At 48.9% G+C, this 19,210-nt stretch overlaps 1 protein-coding gene across 1 annotated transcript in view; it reads left to right on the top strand.

The window, feature by feature from the left end:
• The window catches only part of SLC6A1 (solute carrier family 6 (neurotransmitter transporter), member 1), a 22,284-nt gene extending 3,962 nt beyond the window's left edge, over window positions 1-18,322 (top strand). Inside the window, exons 5-15 of the mRNA XM_011952297.1 lie at window positions 264-373; window positions 2,321-2,453; window positions 5,332-5,466; window positions 5,656-5,759; window positions 6,118-6,242; window positions 7,563-7,675; window positions 8,048-8,179; window positions 10,279-10,381; window positions 12,764-12,864; window positions 13,657-13,824; window positions 15,941-18,322. Coding sequence (XP_011807687.1) covers window positions 264-373; window positions 2,321-2,453; window positions 5,332-5,466; window positions 5,656-5,759; window positions 6,118-6,242; window positions 7,563-7,675; window positions 8,048-8,179; window positions 10,279-10,381; window positions 12,764-12,864; window positions 13,657-13,824; window positions 15,941-16,045 — 1,329 coding nt within the window. The 3' untranslated portion in view covers window positions 16,046-18,322. The remainder of the gene's footprint in view (window positions 1-263; window positions 374-2,320; window positions 2,454-5,331; window positions 5,467-5,655; window positions 5,760-6,117; window positions 6,243-7,562; window positions 7,676-8,047; window positions 8,180-10,278; window positions 10,382-12,763; window positions 12,865-13,656; window positions 13,825-15,940) is intronic.
• The last annotated feature ends 888 nt before the right edge of the window (window positions 18,323-19,210 follow it).

Here is a 19,210-nt window from a genome sequence, read left to right on the forward strand (position 1 = left end):
CCCGGCTGCAGCTTGGAAGGCTCTTTTCATAGTGAACAGGTTGAGGTTCAAATCTCAGCCCTGGCACTTAGTAGCTATGTATTTGCAAGCAAGTCACTATCCCTCTCTGATCTGTCAAATGGGGATCATAATGCCCAGAGCTGCTGGGATGGGGAGGTGTGAGGAGGCTTGGGGACCATGAGGGTGGGCAGGGTGCACTGGGACCACTCATGCCAGCCCCTGGGAGCCCAGCGGGATGTGTCCTCATGACTGTGTCCTTGCAGACACTGCCGTGGAAACAGTGCGACAACCCCTGGAACACGGACCGCTGCTTCTCCAACTACAGCATGGTCAACACCACCAACATGACCAGCGCTGTGGTAGAGTTCTGGGAGTGAGTATGAGGCCGTCAGGGGATGGCAGGGACGGGGAATGTCAGCCAGGGGCTACGGTCATGTGTCACATGACATTTTGGTCATCAGCAGACCACATATACAATGATGGTCCCATGAGATTATAATACCATATTTTTACTTTACCTTTTCTACATCTAGACATGTCTAGTACAGAAATGCATTGTGTTACATTTGCCTACAATATTCAGTACAGTCCTGTGCTGTATAGGTTTGTGGCCTAGGAGCAATAGGCCACACCATATGGTGTAGGAGTATAGCGGGCTACACCATCTAGGTTTGTGTGAGTACACGCTATGATATGCACACAACAACAAAATTGCCTAACAACACATTTCTCAGAACATATCCCCGTTGTTAAGTGACACATGACTATACTTGCAGAGTTGTGGCAGGGCAAGGGCTAAGGCAGCCACAAGGGAAGCTGAAAGCCTTTTCTCCCCAGAAAGAGTTGGACCATAGATGAAGCCATAAGACATACAAACTCTGACCTTTGATAGCGAAACCCAGCTACCCACAAAGCCACGGTCTAGCAGGGACAATATGTTCCCCAACATCTCTGCCTCTAATCTCCTGCCAGCGCTTCCCGGTGATCGAACTCAGCTAGAAGCCAGAGGGCAGGGGACCAGATAATGTAGCCATAGTTGTCAGCATCCTGGGGCCTGGCACAGAGTGGTCAAGGGGGAGAGTGGATCAGAGAGGCAAGTAGAGGGGAATAACCAGCATAGCCAATTAGAATCACGTAGAGAGGTCGACCATATCCTGATTCATCCTGAAAACTGGCCCAATCTACTTACGAACCTAGAGTCACTCAGAATAAACATGCACACACTCCGGCCATAGTGAAGGCCATGCTGATTGTATCTTCAGGGGAGTACCCTGTAGAGATGTGTGTTGGGGGGCACTGATGTGACACAGTGAGGTGCTGGGGCTCAAATTTCTCTGGCATGAAGGAAGCATCCATGCTGGACAGCTCTGAGGGATCCAGGAGCAGTCTAGAAGGTCCCAGAGTACCTTGGATAAGCTCCCAGGAGGAACTGTTCTCAGGCAGCGTCAGAATCAGTGTTGCCTGATCTCTTCATGGTGCAATGTCCGTGGTTACACTGTTTCCTTACAAATAAAAATCAAATTCTGCTCCGGTGGGTTCTGCTTTCCGGCAGCTCCCACATGCCGCTCTCAGGCACATTCGAACATTTCATTCAACCACTTATTCAGTAAACACTTCTTGAGCTCCTACTATGTGCCTACTGATGACAGGCACAGACGTGCAGACAGGCAATGGCACCACCAGGTGGCCAGTGCAGAGAGGAGGGAAGCACAGGCGGCTGGGCTGCGGGGACCTCAGGGAGGCCCCTGGACCAGCCCAGGTGGGGAGTGGCATCTAGAGGAGAAAACTGCAGGGCAGGCAGGTGCTGGAGAGGAACAGTGTGAAGGCTGGGAGGCAGATGAGGTCAGGCCAGGCACCGGCAAGCAGGCTGCAGTGAGTGCTGAGAGGAGAGAGAGATGCAAGGGCCTTGAAAGGCTGGCCAGGGAGTTTGGGCTTCATTCTGAGAACAAGCGGGTGCTATTCATTGCAGTAAGCAGAGGAGTGACATGATCAGACTTGCAATTTAGAAGGCTTTCTGGGGCTGGAGAGGGGACAGAGGAACACTGAAGGCAGCATCCCACTAGGAGGCCACCAGGCCATCCAGATGAGCAGTAGTGGTGGCTGACCAAGGCCCTGGCTGATCTCTTGACCAAACAGCACTTTCTACCGATTAGTATAATGGGCCTCGCAGTCCCCAGCTACCTCTTGAATCACAGTGATGACGGTGTCAGCACAGTTCCAGGGCGGGGATATCGTCTGTGGCCATGCCCTGGGCACCCCTTGATCACTCCAGCTCCCACCAGCTCTGTGTGACTTTCTCCTCCCTCCACTGTTTGACTAGGCGCAACATGCATCAGATGACAGACGGGCTGGATAAGCCAGGTCAGATCCGCTGGCCATTGGCCATCACGCTGGCCATCGCCTGGATCCTTGTGTATTTCTGTATCTGGAAGGGTGTCGGCTGGACTGGAAAGGTAAGGGATATATGTGCACAGTGGGGACAGGAGGGCACTGGATAGACGAACAGGTCTACAAAGGAAGCTCTGCCCACAACTCCCAGGAGTCCCATCTAACCCTGAGTTAAGCAGGTCCCTTCATCACTCGGTGTGTCAGTTTCTTTTCCTGTAAAATGGGAATAATAACATTACCTTACCTTTTAGGGTGGTTATAAGGATGAAAGGAAATAGTGCGAGTCAGGCACACAGCACAGTGGGAAGCTCACAGCGAGTCCCATGGGATTCTACTGGGCCCAACAGAGTCAACTCAAAACAGAGGGCAAATGTTGCTCCTGGACTGTTGAACAAACTTTCCCAGAGCGTCTGCTCTGCACCAAGCCTTGCGCTAGGTGCAGAAGCTCCAGAGATGACAGCTTCACATCCTGACCCTTGAGGAACAACAGAGATGAATAGGTTAATGGTTAAAGACTCAGGCTCTGTGTTAAGCAGTCCATGATTTCAGATCCCAACCTCACTATTTACTAGCTGTGAGCTCAGGCAAGTCATTTTGCCTCACAGATAAATATAATTATGAGCCCCATTTTACAGAGAAGGAACTCAGTTTCCTTCTCTGTAAAACGGGGCTCATAATTATACTTATCTGTTGGTTTATTGGGATGTCCAGCCTAGGGACACCCAGGAGGTGGAAAACTGGCCTTACTCCACCTCTTTTGCCTTTCAAGCCCTACCCCAGGAGCTTGGGGAGAGAATATAGCAGAGTCTCTCACTGGCCTTGACCTGAAGGGAACCCAGAGGGCAAGTGTGTTGTCTCAGATCTTATGGCAAGTCAAGGGCAGAGAAGAGATTTGTACTGAATAAGCCGGGAGGCGGGAAGGTCAGAACTACCCAAGAAGTGGATGCAAGGTTCTAGAAGCAGTAGTAGAAATGAACCAAGCAGAACCTTAACAAATTCCACACTTGGCAGAGTTGATGAAAAGCAGCCCTAGTTCCATCTAGTGGGAACTTCTGGACCCAGTGGGTTCTCAAATCCAAGGCTGGTGTAAAAATCTCTCTGATCCATTCCTAGGACTAAGGATGCCGGAGGAGGGCACAGGTGTCTCCCAGTCTAACTTTCGGGGCAGAAAAGTATAGGGCTTATGGGCTATGGAAGGGTTTGAATCTCAGTCCCTGAGCTTCTAGCTGTGTGCACTTGAGCAAGCCATTCACCTCTCTGAGCCTCAGTCTCCTCATCTGTTCAATGGTCACAACAACAGTACCTTACAGGGTTGTCACAAAGACCGAGGGAGATGAGTAGAATGCTTAGCATATGCCTTACACATAGTATTAATTATAATCATTTTGGAGTGGTAATTAGAGTTCCTGCTACATTAAGAGACTGGCCACTTCTTGGGGACAGAGAGTAGGGCCCCCTCACTGCATATATTGAGGATGTCAACCAATCCATCCACAAGCATTTATTGAATACCTACTATGTGCCTGGCTTCTGAACACAGAAGGCAGGGGAAGTACGAGACGGAGGTGACATATTATAAGCCTGCAGTATGTCCCCATGTGACTGACCTTTCTGAGCAGTGGGTGTGACTGTGCCTGTTTCCAGACAAGAGAAAGTGAAGCTAAGAGAAAATACGACATTGACCCTAAGTTACACAACTTGTGGGTGACACAGATGCCTTTGAATTCCCTTTTCCTAGCTCCAAGTACAGTGGGTTTTCTCTTGGATTGTGGCTGCCTTCCTTAATCCTGCAGAATCTCAGGGTCAAGTCATGGAGGTGAAGCTAAGCTGGTGAATTGTCCATGCTGACCGGGAAACAGGCTCACATTAGACTCTGAGATACAAAGGTCATTGAACTGGAACATTGCTCTTCCACACTAGTGAGCAAAGAAATGCAATTTTAGACAATGATGATCAATCTGACAAAAAATAATTGTTTAAATGATGATACCCAGTGCTGGTCTTGTGACAGGAAGACACTCTCTGTAATACTAGGTGAAGTTCCATTTCTTGAAGGCAACAAGGTAATATGGATCAAAAACCTGTGATGAATTTATTCCTTTTAACTCAGTTATTCCACCTCTAGAAATTTTTCCCAAGAGTGGTATAATAATTTTGTAGCTGAAGATACGGGGGTATTTAATGTGGTATTATTTAGAGTCGCATAAAATTGGAGGTAACCTAAACGCGTAACAGTGGGGAAACTTAAAAAGAGAGTGGTAAGACCTTCTGAGGGACTGTTTTGTGTAATTAAAATGTCAAATTGTTCATGAGGCAATAAAACAATGTTTAGTAAACAAAATGAGAAACAAACCTGTATGTATTGTGTTTTGTTTTTTAATTCTAAACATGTTACATGGAAAGGCAAGTACCTAATTTGAACCTCATTTTGTGAGAAAATGTGATTACATCTGCAAAGGAGAATTTCAGAAGAGCATTAAAGTAGGAACATCCATGCATTTATATGTTCGCCAGACAATTATTGAGTGTCTACTATATACGGTGGACTGTTCTAGGTATGGGGATGTGAACAACACAAGCCTTACCCCCCCACATAACTTACATTCTAGGTGCTGGTGAAGGGAACTTTCATTTTATGTGTGTGTGTGCATATGTAATTTAAAAGTTTTCCTGTCACCACATGCATTACTTGGATAATTTAGAAGTCAAAAAATAGGACGAAACAGGGGAAGGGAAACACCAAATGTGAGCTGGTTGGCTCAGACTCCAAGGAGGAGCTTCAGAAAAGTGGCCAAGGAGAGCAAGGATCTGGGAAGGCTTCCTGGAGTTGGAAGAACTGGAATCAAGCCAGAGCCACAACAGATACGGATGTAGGGGAAATGGGGGAGGAGGAAGCAAGGGTGTACAGGAGGAGGCGTCACCTGTCACCCACTTTCCTCCCAGGTGGTCTACTTCTCAGCCACATACCCCTACATCATGCTGATCATCCTGTTCTTCCGCGGAGTGACGCTGCCCGGAGCCAAGGAGGGCATCCTCTTCTACATCACACCCAACTTCCGCAAGCTGTCCGACTCTGAGGTGAGCGCTCCTCCCGGCCTGGATTCTGAGCCACCACTTAGCAGCTTTGAGACAAGCTTTTACATCTTTCTGACCCTCACTGTAGACCGGGTTTGTTGCCAGGGAGAGCCGGTGGGCATATGGAGAAGGCCCTGGTGAGCCATGGCTATGGTGATTACTGTTGACGGTCTTTGATAATTCTGCCTATAGGTGTGGCTAGATGCGGCGACCCAGATCTTCTTCTCATACGGGCTGGGCCTGGGGTCCCTGATCGCTCTTGGGAGCTACAACTCTTTCCACAACAACGTCTACAGGTTGGAGAGGACAGCTGTGGGAGCCCCTTCATTCCTGGCCGAGCCCCTCGAGTCCGCACCCCACACTCATGTGTTAGGGCCCTCTTTGGCCATTTTGCACTCTTAGCTTAACCTCTCCCTGAGCCAGTCCTTTGTGTCACTCCTTCTGGAGACACAGACTTTCCTGTTGTCCCCTTTTCCTGACCCCGATCCTCTGGTTCTGCCCTCCCCTAGCTTGCTCTTAGGGCCTGTGCTTCTGGGGCCCAATGTGTAGCCCTGTTCCCAGCTCCCTCCTCCAGGCCACCCCTTCATAACCACAGCCAGCAGCTACACTGTCTGCCAGTCCCACCCTCCTGACCCCACCCCTCCCTCTCTCCAGGGACTCCATCATCGTCTGCTGCATCAATTCGTGCACCAGCATGTTCGCAGGATTCGTCATCTTCTCCATCGTGGGCTTCATGGCCCATGTCACCAAGAGGTCCATTGCTGACGTGGCGGCCTCAGGTCAGTGCAACACTGTGTGGGGCCGGGCTCCTGGCGTGGGGGCACTAACCACGCTGGCCTTTGCCATCATCACCATTAACACCACCACTGTGGCTCACTGGCCTTGAGCACTCCCTATGTGCCAGGCAATGCACTGAGCATTTTACATGGACTGTACCCGTGATTCTTCTCAACACTTTGCGATACATGCTATTGTTAGCCCACTTCATAGATGAGAAACTGAGACTCACCTCCTAAGGGCATGGAGCTAGAAAGTGGCAGATCTGGAGTTGGAGCCCAGGTCTGGCTGACTCCCAAGCCTGGGTTCTTAGTCTCTTGGCTATACTGGCACATCCAGCACAAACCTGGACATTTTGGGGAGAAGATCCACTCTTGCCTTGGGGGTATAAACTTTGGCTCAATTCAGATATGTTCATCACCATACTACAAAGACCCCCAAATCCATGCTTTTGTCTCAGCTCCAAAAATGTTCTCACCAAGTGGGCCATGCCAAGTCTGCTCACCACACAGTCATCAATGCCATAGAACCCAAGGAAAACCCCAGACAGCCCTTCTCTGCACAGCCAGGCAAGCAGCCAATGGGAGGAACTCGCTGTGTTCAGGGCAGAGGCCCCTGAGGCTCATGGAGGCCACACAACTGGTCCCTTGAAGAAGTGCGCTGGTCCCGTGAAAGGAGCATTCTCTGCCCCGGTTCTAATCTCCCCTTCAAGGGCAACCGCCATCTCATTTCTCTGCAACTCCCCAGCCATTCCACCACCCCCATCCAGAGCCAGACAGGGAGCTTACAATCTCTTTCCTTCTCATTCCAAGATTTCCTGATCTCTTAGACACCTGCACCAAATACTCAAACGCAACACATGCCAAACAAGTCTCCAAAGCCTTTTCCTCCGCTATGCTCCCCATCACAGAAGGGTCTCACCATCCAGTGCCCAGGGTGGAGACCTCAGCATCATCCTGGACTCTTCCCTCACCCTCACCCTGCAAACCAGCTGATACTAGGACCTGCCCCTCCGCCCCCCACATCTCTATCTGGTTGCCTCTCTGCACCTGCACTATCCCCACCACTGGCCAGGCCATGCTGTCCCCCCTCCAGATGATGGCCACAGCTCCTCACTGGTCCTCTTGTTTCTGGGCACAATTACTATGGCCCCTCATCCCCCACCCTCTTTCTGCATCTGGAAAAAGGGGCTGAAAACACTCACTTGAAAGGTTACTCTGAAGATGAAATGAAATAAGGCTTAGAAAATGGGCAATGTGCTGGAAAGGCTGTAGGTGCTGAGTACCTTTTATTTTTCTTGTTTTTTGCCCTTCTCTGTTCAGGCCCTGGGCTGGCGTTCCTGGCATACCCAGAGGCGGTGACCCAGCTGCCTATCTCCCCACTCTGGGCCATCCTCTTCTTCTCCATGCTGCTGATGCTGGGCATTGACAGCCAGGTGAGGGCGCCCCCTGCACCCCAGGAGCTTCTCCACCCCCAGACTCCTCAGTCCCCGAGTAAGCAGGGAGAGGAGGCCACTCTTAGGCTGCCAAGAAGATGACCAGAAATTCCAGGTCCCTAGAATGTTCCACTGCATGAAACTTCAGGGAACAGCTCGGCCACCTTCTCCATTTTCCAGAAGGGGAAACTGATGCCCAGAGGGAAGGGATTCTCCTGAGGTCACAAAGTGAGTCACAGGCAGAATCAGGCTGAACCCTGGGCTCTCCTGGCTCAGTGCTGCTGGGCCTCCCATCCTTCCTTAGAAGGTCAGGCTTTGGGTGGATTAGGGCTGGGGCTGCTGTAGGTGGCTGACCTCTGTTCCTACCTGAAGTTCTGCACTGTGGAGGGCTTCATCACAGCCCTGGTGGATGAGTACCCCAGGCTCCTCCGCAACCGCAGAGAGCTCTTCATTGCTGCTGTCTGCATCATCTCCTACCTGATCGGCCTCTCTAACATCACTCAGGTAAGCTCAGTAAGCACCTGGCACTCCCCCAGCACTGCCCAGGGCCACACTCAGGGCCTCCTTTCCCCTCCTCTGTTGTATCCCACCTTTCCTGCCTTCATTGAGCATCATCTCTGTGCCAAGCTCTGGGCACATAACAGTGAGTCAGATGGGGTCCCTGCCCTCCAGAGGCTCCCAGGCTAGTGGGAAACACAAACATTAAGCTAGGACATACAAGACAGAGCTAGAGAATGAAGCACCTAACTGGACTGGGGGCACCAGGGACTGCTTCCTGGAGAAAAGGATGTAGGAATTGAGCTTTGAAAGGCCCACAGAAGGCCGGACCCGGTGGCTCATGCCTATAATCCCAGCACTTTGGGAGGCCAAGGCGGGGGGAACCTGAGGTCAGGAGTTTGAGACCAGCTTGGCCAATGTGGTGAAACCCCATCTCTACTAAAAATAAATAAATAAATAAATAAATAATACAAAAATTAGTCTGGCTTTGGGGCAGGTGCTTGTAACCCCAGTTACTCAGGAGACTGAGGTAGGAGAATCACTTGAACCCGGGAGGCAAAGGGTGCAGTAAGCTGAGATCACACCATTGCACTCCAGCCTGGGCAACAAGAGCGAAAAACTCTGTCTCAAAATGAAAGAAAGAAGAAAGAAAACAAAGAAAGAAAAGACAGAGAGAGAAAGAAAGCAAGCAAGAAAAAGAAAGAAAGAAAAGAAAGAAAGAAAGAAAGAAAGAAAGAAAGAAAGAAAGAAAGAAAGAAAGAAAGAAAGAAAAGAAAGAAGAAAAAGAAGAAAGAAAGGAAAGAAAGAAAAAAGAGACAGAGAAAGAAAGAAAAAGAAGAAAGAAAGAAAGAAAGAAAAAGAAAGAAAGAAAGAGAAAGAAGAAAGAAAAAGAAAGAGAGAAAGAAAGAAAAGGAAGAAAAAAGAAAGGCCCACAGAAATTAGCCAGAAAGTCAAATTAGAGATGGGCCTTTGAAGTTGACACTGCCCAAAGCTTTCTTTCATTCCCATTTTTCTTTTGTATTGACATGAATGAGAAATGCTCACAGAGCTGGTGAATTGTACAATAAATATAAACAACTCTAGCAACATGAGTTCAGCGCTGCGGGTCTGATTTTTATAATCCACAAATCACCCCCCAGATCCAAATGTAGTTCTGCTCCAGAGTTAGTATTCATTCATCCCTTCATTCATAGTTGTCGAACACCTACTATGGGCCTGGCATGACCCTGGAAATTCGGCAATTATTGTGACAGATACTACCGTGTCTGCCGTCTTGGAGCTTATGTTTTGGTGGATAAGACTGACAGACAAATTAGATGATTTCGGAGAGTGTCAAGTGCCCTGGAGAAAAGAGGATAGCAGAATAGAGAATGGCCAGTGGGACAGGAGGGGCGCTCCCTCAGACAAGGTAGTCAAGGGAGGTCTCTCTCTCCAAGAAAGCGATAGTTGGGCTGAGACTTAAATGATAAGAAAGAGCCAGCCAGACGAAGATCTGGGGAAAGACAGCAGAGTAGGTGCAAAAGCCCTGAGGCATTTGAGGGACGGGGCGGGTGGCGGGGGAAGTCAGTGTGGCGGAGGCAGAGGGAGTGAGGCAATGGGTGGGAGACAAAGAACCAGCCCATGCGGACCTTGCAGGCCAAGACATTTGGATGGGATGGGATGGGATGGGATGGGATGGGATGGGATGGGATGGGATGGGATGGCATAGGTTTGGATTAGATCTCTCTCTCTCTGCTTATTTATGTGTTATATTATTGTCTCCTTTAAGTCATGAAAGGTTTTAAGCAGGGGAGAGACATGACTGATTTACACTGTAAAAAGATGGCACTGGTGACCAACTCCTCTTTCTGCCCTCCAACCTTACCAGAAATTGGCATTTTCCTCTACCACCTGGACATTTCCTTCCCAATCCCCAGACTGTCAATGTCCACAACCTCTCATGGTCACAAAGCCCTCAGTGCTTCATCTAATCTACCCTGAAGACTTCTTGCTGCAGTGCAGCCTAATCCCAGCCCCATCAGCCTCCAGAGTCCATGTCATCTGTGAACTGGATGCAATGGCCATCGGGGGCAATGCACCTGTTCTCACCTCTTTTCCTCTTGCAGGGGGGCATTTACGTCTTCAAACTCTTTGATTACTACTCTGCCAGTGGCATGAGCCTGCTGTTCCTCGTGTTCTTTGAATGTGTCTCTATTTCCTGGTTTTATGGTGAGTATCAGCCCCTCCTCCCTTATTCAGTCACTCATTCATCTATTCATTCCTTTCTTCAGTCATCATTCAACAAGTGCAATTTGAACCCCAGGTCTTCTCCCTACATTTATGTATTTTTTTATTTGTCACATTACAATTAAATGAGGTTAGTCCAGGGGTCCCCCATGTTTGGAAGATATAAGAGCAGTTAAATGAATTCATTTAAAATAGGTGCCAACTTTCTTCATAAATTTTGGAATAAAAAGGGTTTTTGGAGATTTTATCCAGAAAAGGGAAACCAAAACTATTTTTTAAAGTTTTAAAGTTATATATTTAACAAAAGCTAGGCTGTAATTAAAAGTGTGCACTATCTTAAAACAAATAACAAAAGAAACATTGATTTTATTTATTTTGTGGCCTAAGTTTCTTGAGCCAACTGCATGACAGTAAAAAATGAAGACATCCTTTCCTGCACCTTTGATCGTCCCATCAGAGCAAATGTTTAAAGAAACATGATATTTTGTGTCCCCTTTGCAATATCTACCACCTCATCCCTCTTGTCATTGTCCCTTCTTTTTTGTTTATGTTTGTTCTATATGTATAAATTTAAGGGATATGGGTGCAATTTTGTTACCTGGATATCTTGTGTAGTAGTGAAGTCTGGGCTTTTAGTGTACCCATCACCACATAATGTACTTTTTTTTTTATTTTTATTTATTTTATTTATTTATTTATTTTTTGACAGAGTCTTGCTCTGTCACCAGACTGGAGTGCAGTGACGCAAACTCAGCTCACTGCAACCTCCGCCTGCCTGGTTCAAGCAACTCCCCTGCCTCAGCCTCCCCAAGTATCTGGGACTACAGGCGCCCACCACCATGCCCAGCTAATTTTTTGTATTTTTAGTAGAGACGGGGTTTCGCTGTGTTAGCCAGGATGGTCTCGATCTCCTGACCTCATGATCTGCCCACCTCAGCCTACCAAAGTGCTGGGATTGCAGGCATGAGCCACCACACCCAGCTGTACATTCTACCCACTAAGTAATTTCTCATCATCTACCCCAGCTCCCATTCTCCCACCCTTCTGAGTCTCCAGTGTCTATTATTCCACCTGTACCCAGTGTTTAGCTCCCATCTTTAAATGAGAACATGCAGTATTTGATATTCTGTTTCTGAGTTGTTTTGCTTAAGATGTTGGCCTCCAGTTCCACCCACATTGCTGCAAAAGGCATGACTTCATTCTATTTTATGGCTGAATAGTATGCCATTGTGTAGGTATACCATATTTCTTTTATCCAGCCATCCACTGATGGACACTTAGGTTGATTCCATATCTTTGCTATTGTGAATAAACACGAGTACAGTTATCTTTTTGATATAATAATTTCTTTTCCTTTGGGTAGATAGACAGTAGTGGGATTGCTAGATCAAATGGTCGTTCTATTTCTGGTTCTTTGAGAAATCTCTGTACTGGTTTACATAGAGGTTGCACTAATTTACACTCCCAAGAACACCTTCTCTGTCTAACTGTTCTAATATGGTCAGATCCTCACTGGTCAGTGACTCTGCTTGTAATTTGAGCAGTGCCCAAAGCCACTCTGGTGAACTTCGAGACACCAGTTTGGGGTTTGGGCTTTTTCTTTTTCATGAGATTTGCAGTTCTTCTTTGCAATTGATTGTCAATTTCTTTTTCTTTTATTTATTTTATTTTATTTTATTTTTGAGATGAAGTCTCACTCTTGTCCCCCAGGCTGGAGTGTAATGGCACAATCTTGGCTCACTACAACCTCCGCCTCCCAGGTTCAAGCGATTCTCCTGCCTCAGCCTCCCGAGTAGCTGGGATTACAGGTGCCTGCCACCACACCTGGCTAATTTTTGCATTTTTTAGTAGAGACGGACTTTCACCATGTTGGCCAGGCTGGTCTCGAACTCCTGACCTCAGGTGATCCTCCCGCCTCGGCCTCCCAAAGTGCTGGGATTACAGGCGTGAACCACCGCGTCCGGCAGACTGCCAGTTTCTTATAGCATCTGACCATCAGGGAAAAACAGCCCCTGCCCAGGAAAGCCTTTGAAGGAATGGCTGGGATAGATGTTGAGTGGGAGGGACACTGAGAGTGGCAAGGGTTGGGGGGATCATCTTGTCAGTCTGCTTTTGTTGGTAGATATCTTCACATTAAAGTGACTTGCTCACCTACACAACCCACTTGCTGTGAGAATTGGGCTATTGAAAAATACCTGGTAACGAGGACCCCCAGAGCATTACCCCCACGGTACAGACAAGCAAACTGAGACTCAGTGAGGTTAGGTGACTTGCCCATGGTCACACTGTGAGAAAGTGGTAGAACCAGGCTTTGACTCTGAAGCACCCACAGCTCATCCATCCCTTCTGCTCTCAATGTCACAGGTGTCAACCGATTCTATGATAATATCCAAGAGATGGTTGGATCCAGGCCCTGCATCTGGTGGAAACTCTGCTGGTCTTTCTTCACACCAATCATTGTGGCGGTAAGAACAAGGCCTGACTAGCCCTATTAGGATGAGGCTAGACCAAGCCCTGGGAGGACTCAGGTCCAGGGAGAAACCTCTAGAGGCAGAGGCAGGTAGAAGAGGCCCCCAGAAACCCTGTTCCTTAATAATACTTCTCTCTACCATTTGTTGGGCATCTATTCTGCACCCTGTACGGTACAAGACACATCATATCATCCTCCACAAACCTCAGAAAAGAGGTATTATTGTCCCACTTTACCGCTGCAGGATCTGGGGCTCACCTAACCAGTATCACCCAGCTAGTCAGTGCTGGGATTCGAACCAAGGCCAAGCTCTTGGCACTTGGAGACTCTCCTTCTCAGGGTCCCTTATCCCCACCAGCAGGAGCTGAAGCAGGGGCAGGCCTGGAAGAGGCCACCCGAGGTTCTTGAGGTGGTGGCAGAGCCACTGCATATGTTGTGTACCACGTAAGGGGACCCCGCCAGCGGCACACTGGGAGCTGATACCTCACCCTTGCTCCGCTTTTGAAGCTGGGGAACTTGGAGGAAGGGGTTCCCTTTTCTAATTAGTCTCCCTAGACGGGTTGCCTTTTCCTACTGATCTTCCCTGAGAGGGTGTCTTTTTCTATTATGCACAAAGGCACCTTAAGTGCTAGCAGTGGCGCTGAGTGCAGGACTCCTAAGACTTTGGGCCTCTGTAAGGGTCAGCCTCGCGGTAAGGGTGGAGGGCAGTCAGCCTGCTGGCTTCAGGGTGGTCCATCCTGGCTGACTGACTCCTCCTCTTCCCTTCTCTCCCCTCCCCCCTTTCCAGGGCGTGTTCATTTTCAGTGCTGTGCAGATGACGCCTCTCACCATGGGAAACTATGTTTTCCCCAAGTGGGGCCAGGGTGTGGGCTGGCTGATGGCTCTGTCTTCCATGGTCCTCATCCCCGGGTACATGGCCTACATGTTCCTCACCTTAAAGGGCTCCCTGAAGCAGGTAAGCCCTTCCCCCACCCTTCAAATTGCCAGAGCCCTTCTCCCATTGTGCCAGGCACAGCCCCACCCCTTGTGGAGCTCACAGTCCAGCTGGGGAGACAGACAAGTCAATAGCCAATGACAGTAGAGTATTAGAGACACTGAGATTAGGGAAAGCCAAGGGGGTCGGAGCAAACAGTCCTCCCGTAGCCCTACCTGGGTTAAGGAGGATTAAAGAAGGCTTCCCAGAAGAGGGGATAACAAAGGCGAGGCCTGGGGCTAAACCAAACTTAAAAGTAGAAGCAGAAAGAATGTTCCTAGAAGAGGGAGGGGAGGAGAGGTTGGAAAGCATGTGCTAAGGTCCAGGGGTATAAACTGCATTGGGTGAACTGAAGGGAGATCAGGTGGCTGGAGGGTAAAGTGGAAAGGGGTGTGAGGAGAGGGTGTGACAAGAGATGAGGCTGGGATGTAAGCAGGTCCAGCCAGATCATGTAGGGCTTTGAAAACCAGGACAAGAACTTTGGACTTTATCCTGGCGGCAATGGGGTGTCATGAAGGGCTTGGAACAGATGGAGGATGGGATCACATTTGCTCAGAGCTCACTCTAGATCTCATTTGCAGGATTGATATAGAGAACATGCGGTCTTACCCGCAAGGAAAGACAAAGCACAAAAGACCTGCTGCCCACAGCAGGGGCCTCACCATCACATAGGGTTCTCTGTCCATGCCCGCACTTTGTTAAATTGCACTGATTCTTGAGGGAAGCAAAGAAGTGCTGGAGGTGCCACCAAAGAGACATTGATGAGGTGTGTGCAGGCCGAAAAGATGCCACTGGGAGAAGTGGAGAGTCAGAGCGTGAGGGCCGCCCCAGAAGGCCCTGGATGAGTGGCTGTCCACTGTAGTTCCCTGGGAAATGCACCTGCCAGACCCAGAGGAAGCGCTCTCAGGTCCGAGGCACAGGGAAGCTGGGCTGCAGGTTATGTGCCGCCGTGGAGTTACTGGGCCATCCTCCTCCAACCTCAGATGAAGAAACTGAGGAACCACAGGGGTTGAGTAAGCAGGTTCCCAGTTCGGGAAGCTGTGAGCAGAGCCAGGGCTTTCAGCCCTTTCTTCCCAATGCAGTTCCAAAGCTTTCCTTTTTCATGATCCGCTGAAGAGCCTCAAATAGCAGCTGGGTCTTAGCGTGGCAAGAGGTTAAGGGGATGCCCTAGCGGAAAAGGGCACAGCTTGTGCAAAGGCCCAGCGGTAGGAAGGGCCAAGACATACCTGAGGCCAGGGTGTGAGCTGACGGGGCAGGATGACGAAGGCAGTGGGGGATCCGTCCACTCAGCATACATGGATGGAACCCTGATGATGTGCCAGACACTACTGTCAGTGCCGGGGACACAGCCATGAACAAGATAAGCAGTAATTGCACCCACCTGGAGCTCCCATTCTGGTAGAGGCAGATAAGCAACTAACAAAATAAAACCATGTGAGGTGGGGAGGAGCACTATAGAGAAAAATCAAGTAGGTAGGGGGTTTAGGGAGTGCCGGGTGAGGCCTCACTGAGAAGGCGAAACATTTGAGCCAAGACCTAGGGAGGCGGAGAGCGAGCTGCCGCTGTCTGAGAGGAAGGCTGTGCCAGACAGAGGGCAAGGTCTGTGCAAACGCCCTGGGGCGGGAACATGCCTGCTGTGTTTGCGGGGCGTTGGGGAGTCCCATGCAGATGGGGTGGATGCGTGAGGAAGAGGAGAGGACCCTGAGGACTGGGAGGTGGCAGGATCCAGGTCATGTAGGGCCTTGGAGGACTTTGGCGCTGCCTCTTGGTGAAATGGGAGCCTTCCGTGGGTCCTGAGGAGTACAGGGGCGTGATCTGAGTCTGGTTTTCACAGAACTCTCCTGCTGCTGAGAGGACAGAATGAAGGTGAGAGTGGAAGCTGAGGGCTGACTGGGAGTTTTTGCAGTAACCCCAGTGAGAGGGGCTGTGGCAGGGATGCAGGATGTGCGGATGTGGCTGGAGTTTGGGTGTAGTTTGCAGGCAGAGCAGACAGGATGCACTTGAAGAGAGGGCAGGAGAGGGAAGCTGCAGGTTCCCGGTCATCCTAGCCTGGGATTTTCCCCAGAGAGCCTCATGCCTTCCTCCCCGGTACCCACAGCGCATCCAAGTCATGGTCCAACCCAGCGAAGACATCGTTCGCCCAGAAAATGGTCCCGAGCAGCCCCAGGCCGGCAGCTCCACCAGCAAGGAGGCCTACATCTAGGGTGAGGGCCGCTCACCGACCCGACATTCTCACCCCCCGACCTGGCTGAGTGCGACCCCCACTTGATGTCTGAGGATACCTTCCATCTCAACCTACCTCGAGTGGCGAGTCCAGACACCATCACCACGCAGAAAGGGGAGGTGGGAGGACAGTTAGATCCCTAGGTGGGCCCTGCCATGGGCAAGGATACCCGGTGGCTTCCGGCATCCGGCGGGCTGGTGACCTTTTTAATCCAGGCTCCATCAGCGTCCCACGATCGGCCTTGGTAACCGCCGCGGTAGATCATTTTTATCCTGCCAGGGAGCGTGATGCAGCGAGGCCACCTGTGCCCCTGGCTTTTAAACCTGTTCCTGACTGTTCTCTTACTGCCGAAACCCATGACTGTTATCTCGGACTTTGCAGGAGTTACTTTCCCTCTGAACGCTGCTCCATGCACAGGAAAAGGGCATTTTGTACAATGGAGACTTCCCGGGAACGGCTTGCTCTTAAGTACCAGAAGTCAGCGGAGCTCTGGCTTTCGTGTTTTGGTTTTCTCCTTCCCAAGGCAGCTGGACAAAAAAAAAAAAAAAACCCAAGGGCATCCGTCGATATTCCCAGGGCCGCTTCTCCTGCAGTCTGTGGAGTGTCCTTGTCCCCGCCGCCCGAATGAATGAGCGTTCTGCAGCCCGATGTCCCTGTCCCTTCCCCGCCGGGCCATTCTGATTGGACCTGGCCCAGTGCAATCCATCCAGACAAGCCCTGCTTGCTGGAAAACTGCCACAAGCACAATTGATCTCTTTTTATCGCCATTCCAGGGGGTTCAGGTCCTACTGGGGAAACTTCCTATACCAGAGCTCTGGTTTCTCTTAAGCTGCCCAGTTTCACAGAGTACAAAACAGTTGTAGGGGAAATCAAGGTGAAGGATCTGTCCAACAGTCAAGACGGATCCACAGTTATCTTTCGTTCTCCTTCTTAAACTACCACCCTCACTGCCACCCACCCCAAGCTGCTGCCACCTCACCTTCCTTGAAATTCCTCAGCGGGAGTCTCCTCACTGCCACTAAAACCTACCCAGCCCACTAACTGAGGAGCTAGTGTTAATCCAGAGGATCCCCCGCAATGTGCTTCCGAGATTCAAAATGCTTCATTGGGAAGTATGATTTGTTCCTTTCTGGAACTGGGCTCCGTGGTGGCGGCGGCGGCACTTCAAGCGAAGACAGTTTCTTGCAAGCTCCAGTAGCTCCGCGTGTCTCATTTGCCAGGAAGATGGGTTCCCACGTAGCAAATCATACATCGTGCCCCGTAGCTCCTTAGCTAGTTAGCTCACAAGCCGTGTTTTATGACTAATCCTTAATAACTATGGTAAATAACTGTGACTGTGGGGTTTTTAATCTCTTGTCATTCTCATCCGAAAGTGACCAGCATACCAGTTCTTGCAATAAGATATTACCCTCAGAATATTAAGCACATTATTGTAGAGAAAAAAAAAATATGTGTACACATATGAACGCACAACATGCGCATTCATCCTCACGTGTGGCACGTAGGTCTCATTTGATATTGTGTAGGAAATCTGAAGCCTTTTCCTGAGGTCATCTGTAAATTAGTCTCATTGCCAAGGCATCCCCAGTGCCAGCTGGTGAATCCATGATCAGAATGCATACGTATTATTAAATGATAGGGTTTAGAATGACAGGAACCCATCACTGTGTCTCATGGTTCTACTTCCCCGTCTGTGTGTGAATTCCTTTAGACTAAGGGCAGGAAGACTTCCAACTTTCTCTTTGTTCTTCAATGTGAAACTGAGACCAAGTCTCTCTGAGACAAATGCAGTGTATTTAATGTTTGTAAGCAATTCTAAGTGAGATGTTTGGCAAGAAATCCCCTAACTGATTTCCATCCAAACCTATCTTATAGAGCACAATATTAAGTGTCGTACAATTACTGTGAGAACTGTGAATATGTGTAACTTTTTTTAGTATTTGCCCGGGGGGGGGAATATTGTATTATCATATATGCTTTTTTTGCAATAAGGATTTATTCTCAGAACACCAAGTAAATCTATCTCTATATAAAAAATATATGTAATATATACATATTCAAAGTATATACAGAGCCTGTTTTAAAAAATACAGTATTATTTAGTAAAATTATCTGTTCTATGGACCAAATGTAAAATATTTATAAATGAAGATGCATTTTAAATGTCTATAAATGGTGTCATAACTAGAGCACGGGCGTTATGTAAGTTTCTAAGAATTTAGAGGATAAATAATAAAGGTTCTATGATATACAACATCAGACCTTCAATTCTTTGGGGTGGGGGCACAAAATCCTCTTTCATCAGAACAACAACACATACACACAGAACTATTTTTCCCTAGCAGAGAGAGACTGGGGCTCAAAACCCAGTAAAACAGAACTGGACCTCCCCAGAGTCTTAGAGTCATAGAAAATGATTGTGTGCTCCACGAGGGAGGTGCTTTCGCTGTGCATGGGGTCAACTAAATAAAGATCCAAAACTGCAGGAGAACAGGAGCACATGTAGTGAACAACGGCACTCTTTCATTCACTCACTGATTCCTTCCTCAACATTTTTATCTTTTTAAAGTGTATTTAGAAAAATGTGAATTCTACAGATGAGTTGTAAGAATAGTTCCACAGACACATCTGTGCTTCACCCAGATTTGCCAGTTGTTAACATGTCGCCACATTTATCTTCACTAACTCTCTGTCAGTCAAGGCTCAGCCTGGGAAGTGGAACCATTGGATGTGATGGAATCAGGACTTTATTACAGGAACTGACCTTAGACCACTCACTGTAGGGCAGTTGGAAAATAAGAGTCTGAGGTTTCTCTACCTGGTCTGTTCTTCCCCGGCTGTCCTCACCACTGGTTCCTTCCTTTCATTCAGGTCTCTGCTCAATTGCCACCTCCTCACAGAGGCCTTCCCTGACCACCCTAGCCAAAATAACATGCTCCTTCATCTTTCTTTGTTCCCTCACCCTGCTTTATTTTTATTATTCTCAGCATTCGCATGCTTAATAATTTAATTTCTATCTCCCCCAACTATAAAGGAAGCTCTTGGGGCGGGCACAGTGGCTCACGCCTGTAATCCCAGCATACTTTGGGAGGCCGAGGTGCGTAGATCACTTGAGGCCAGGAGTTCGAGACCAGCCTGGCCGAC

Source organism: Colobus angolensis, unplaced genomic scaffold (assembly GCF_000951035.1).
Source record: "Colobus angolensis palliatus isolate OR3802 unplaced genomic scaffold, Cang.pa_1.0 Scaffold34, whole genome shotgun sequence".
In the NCBI taxonomy this organism is placed as follows: Eukaryota; Metazoa; Chordata; class Mammalia; order Primates; family Cercopithecidae; genus Colobus; species Colobus angolensis.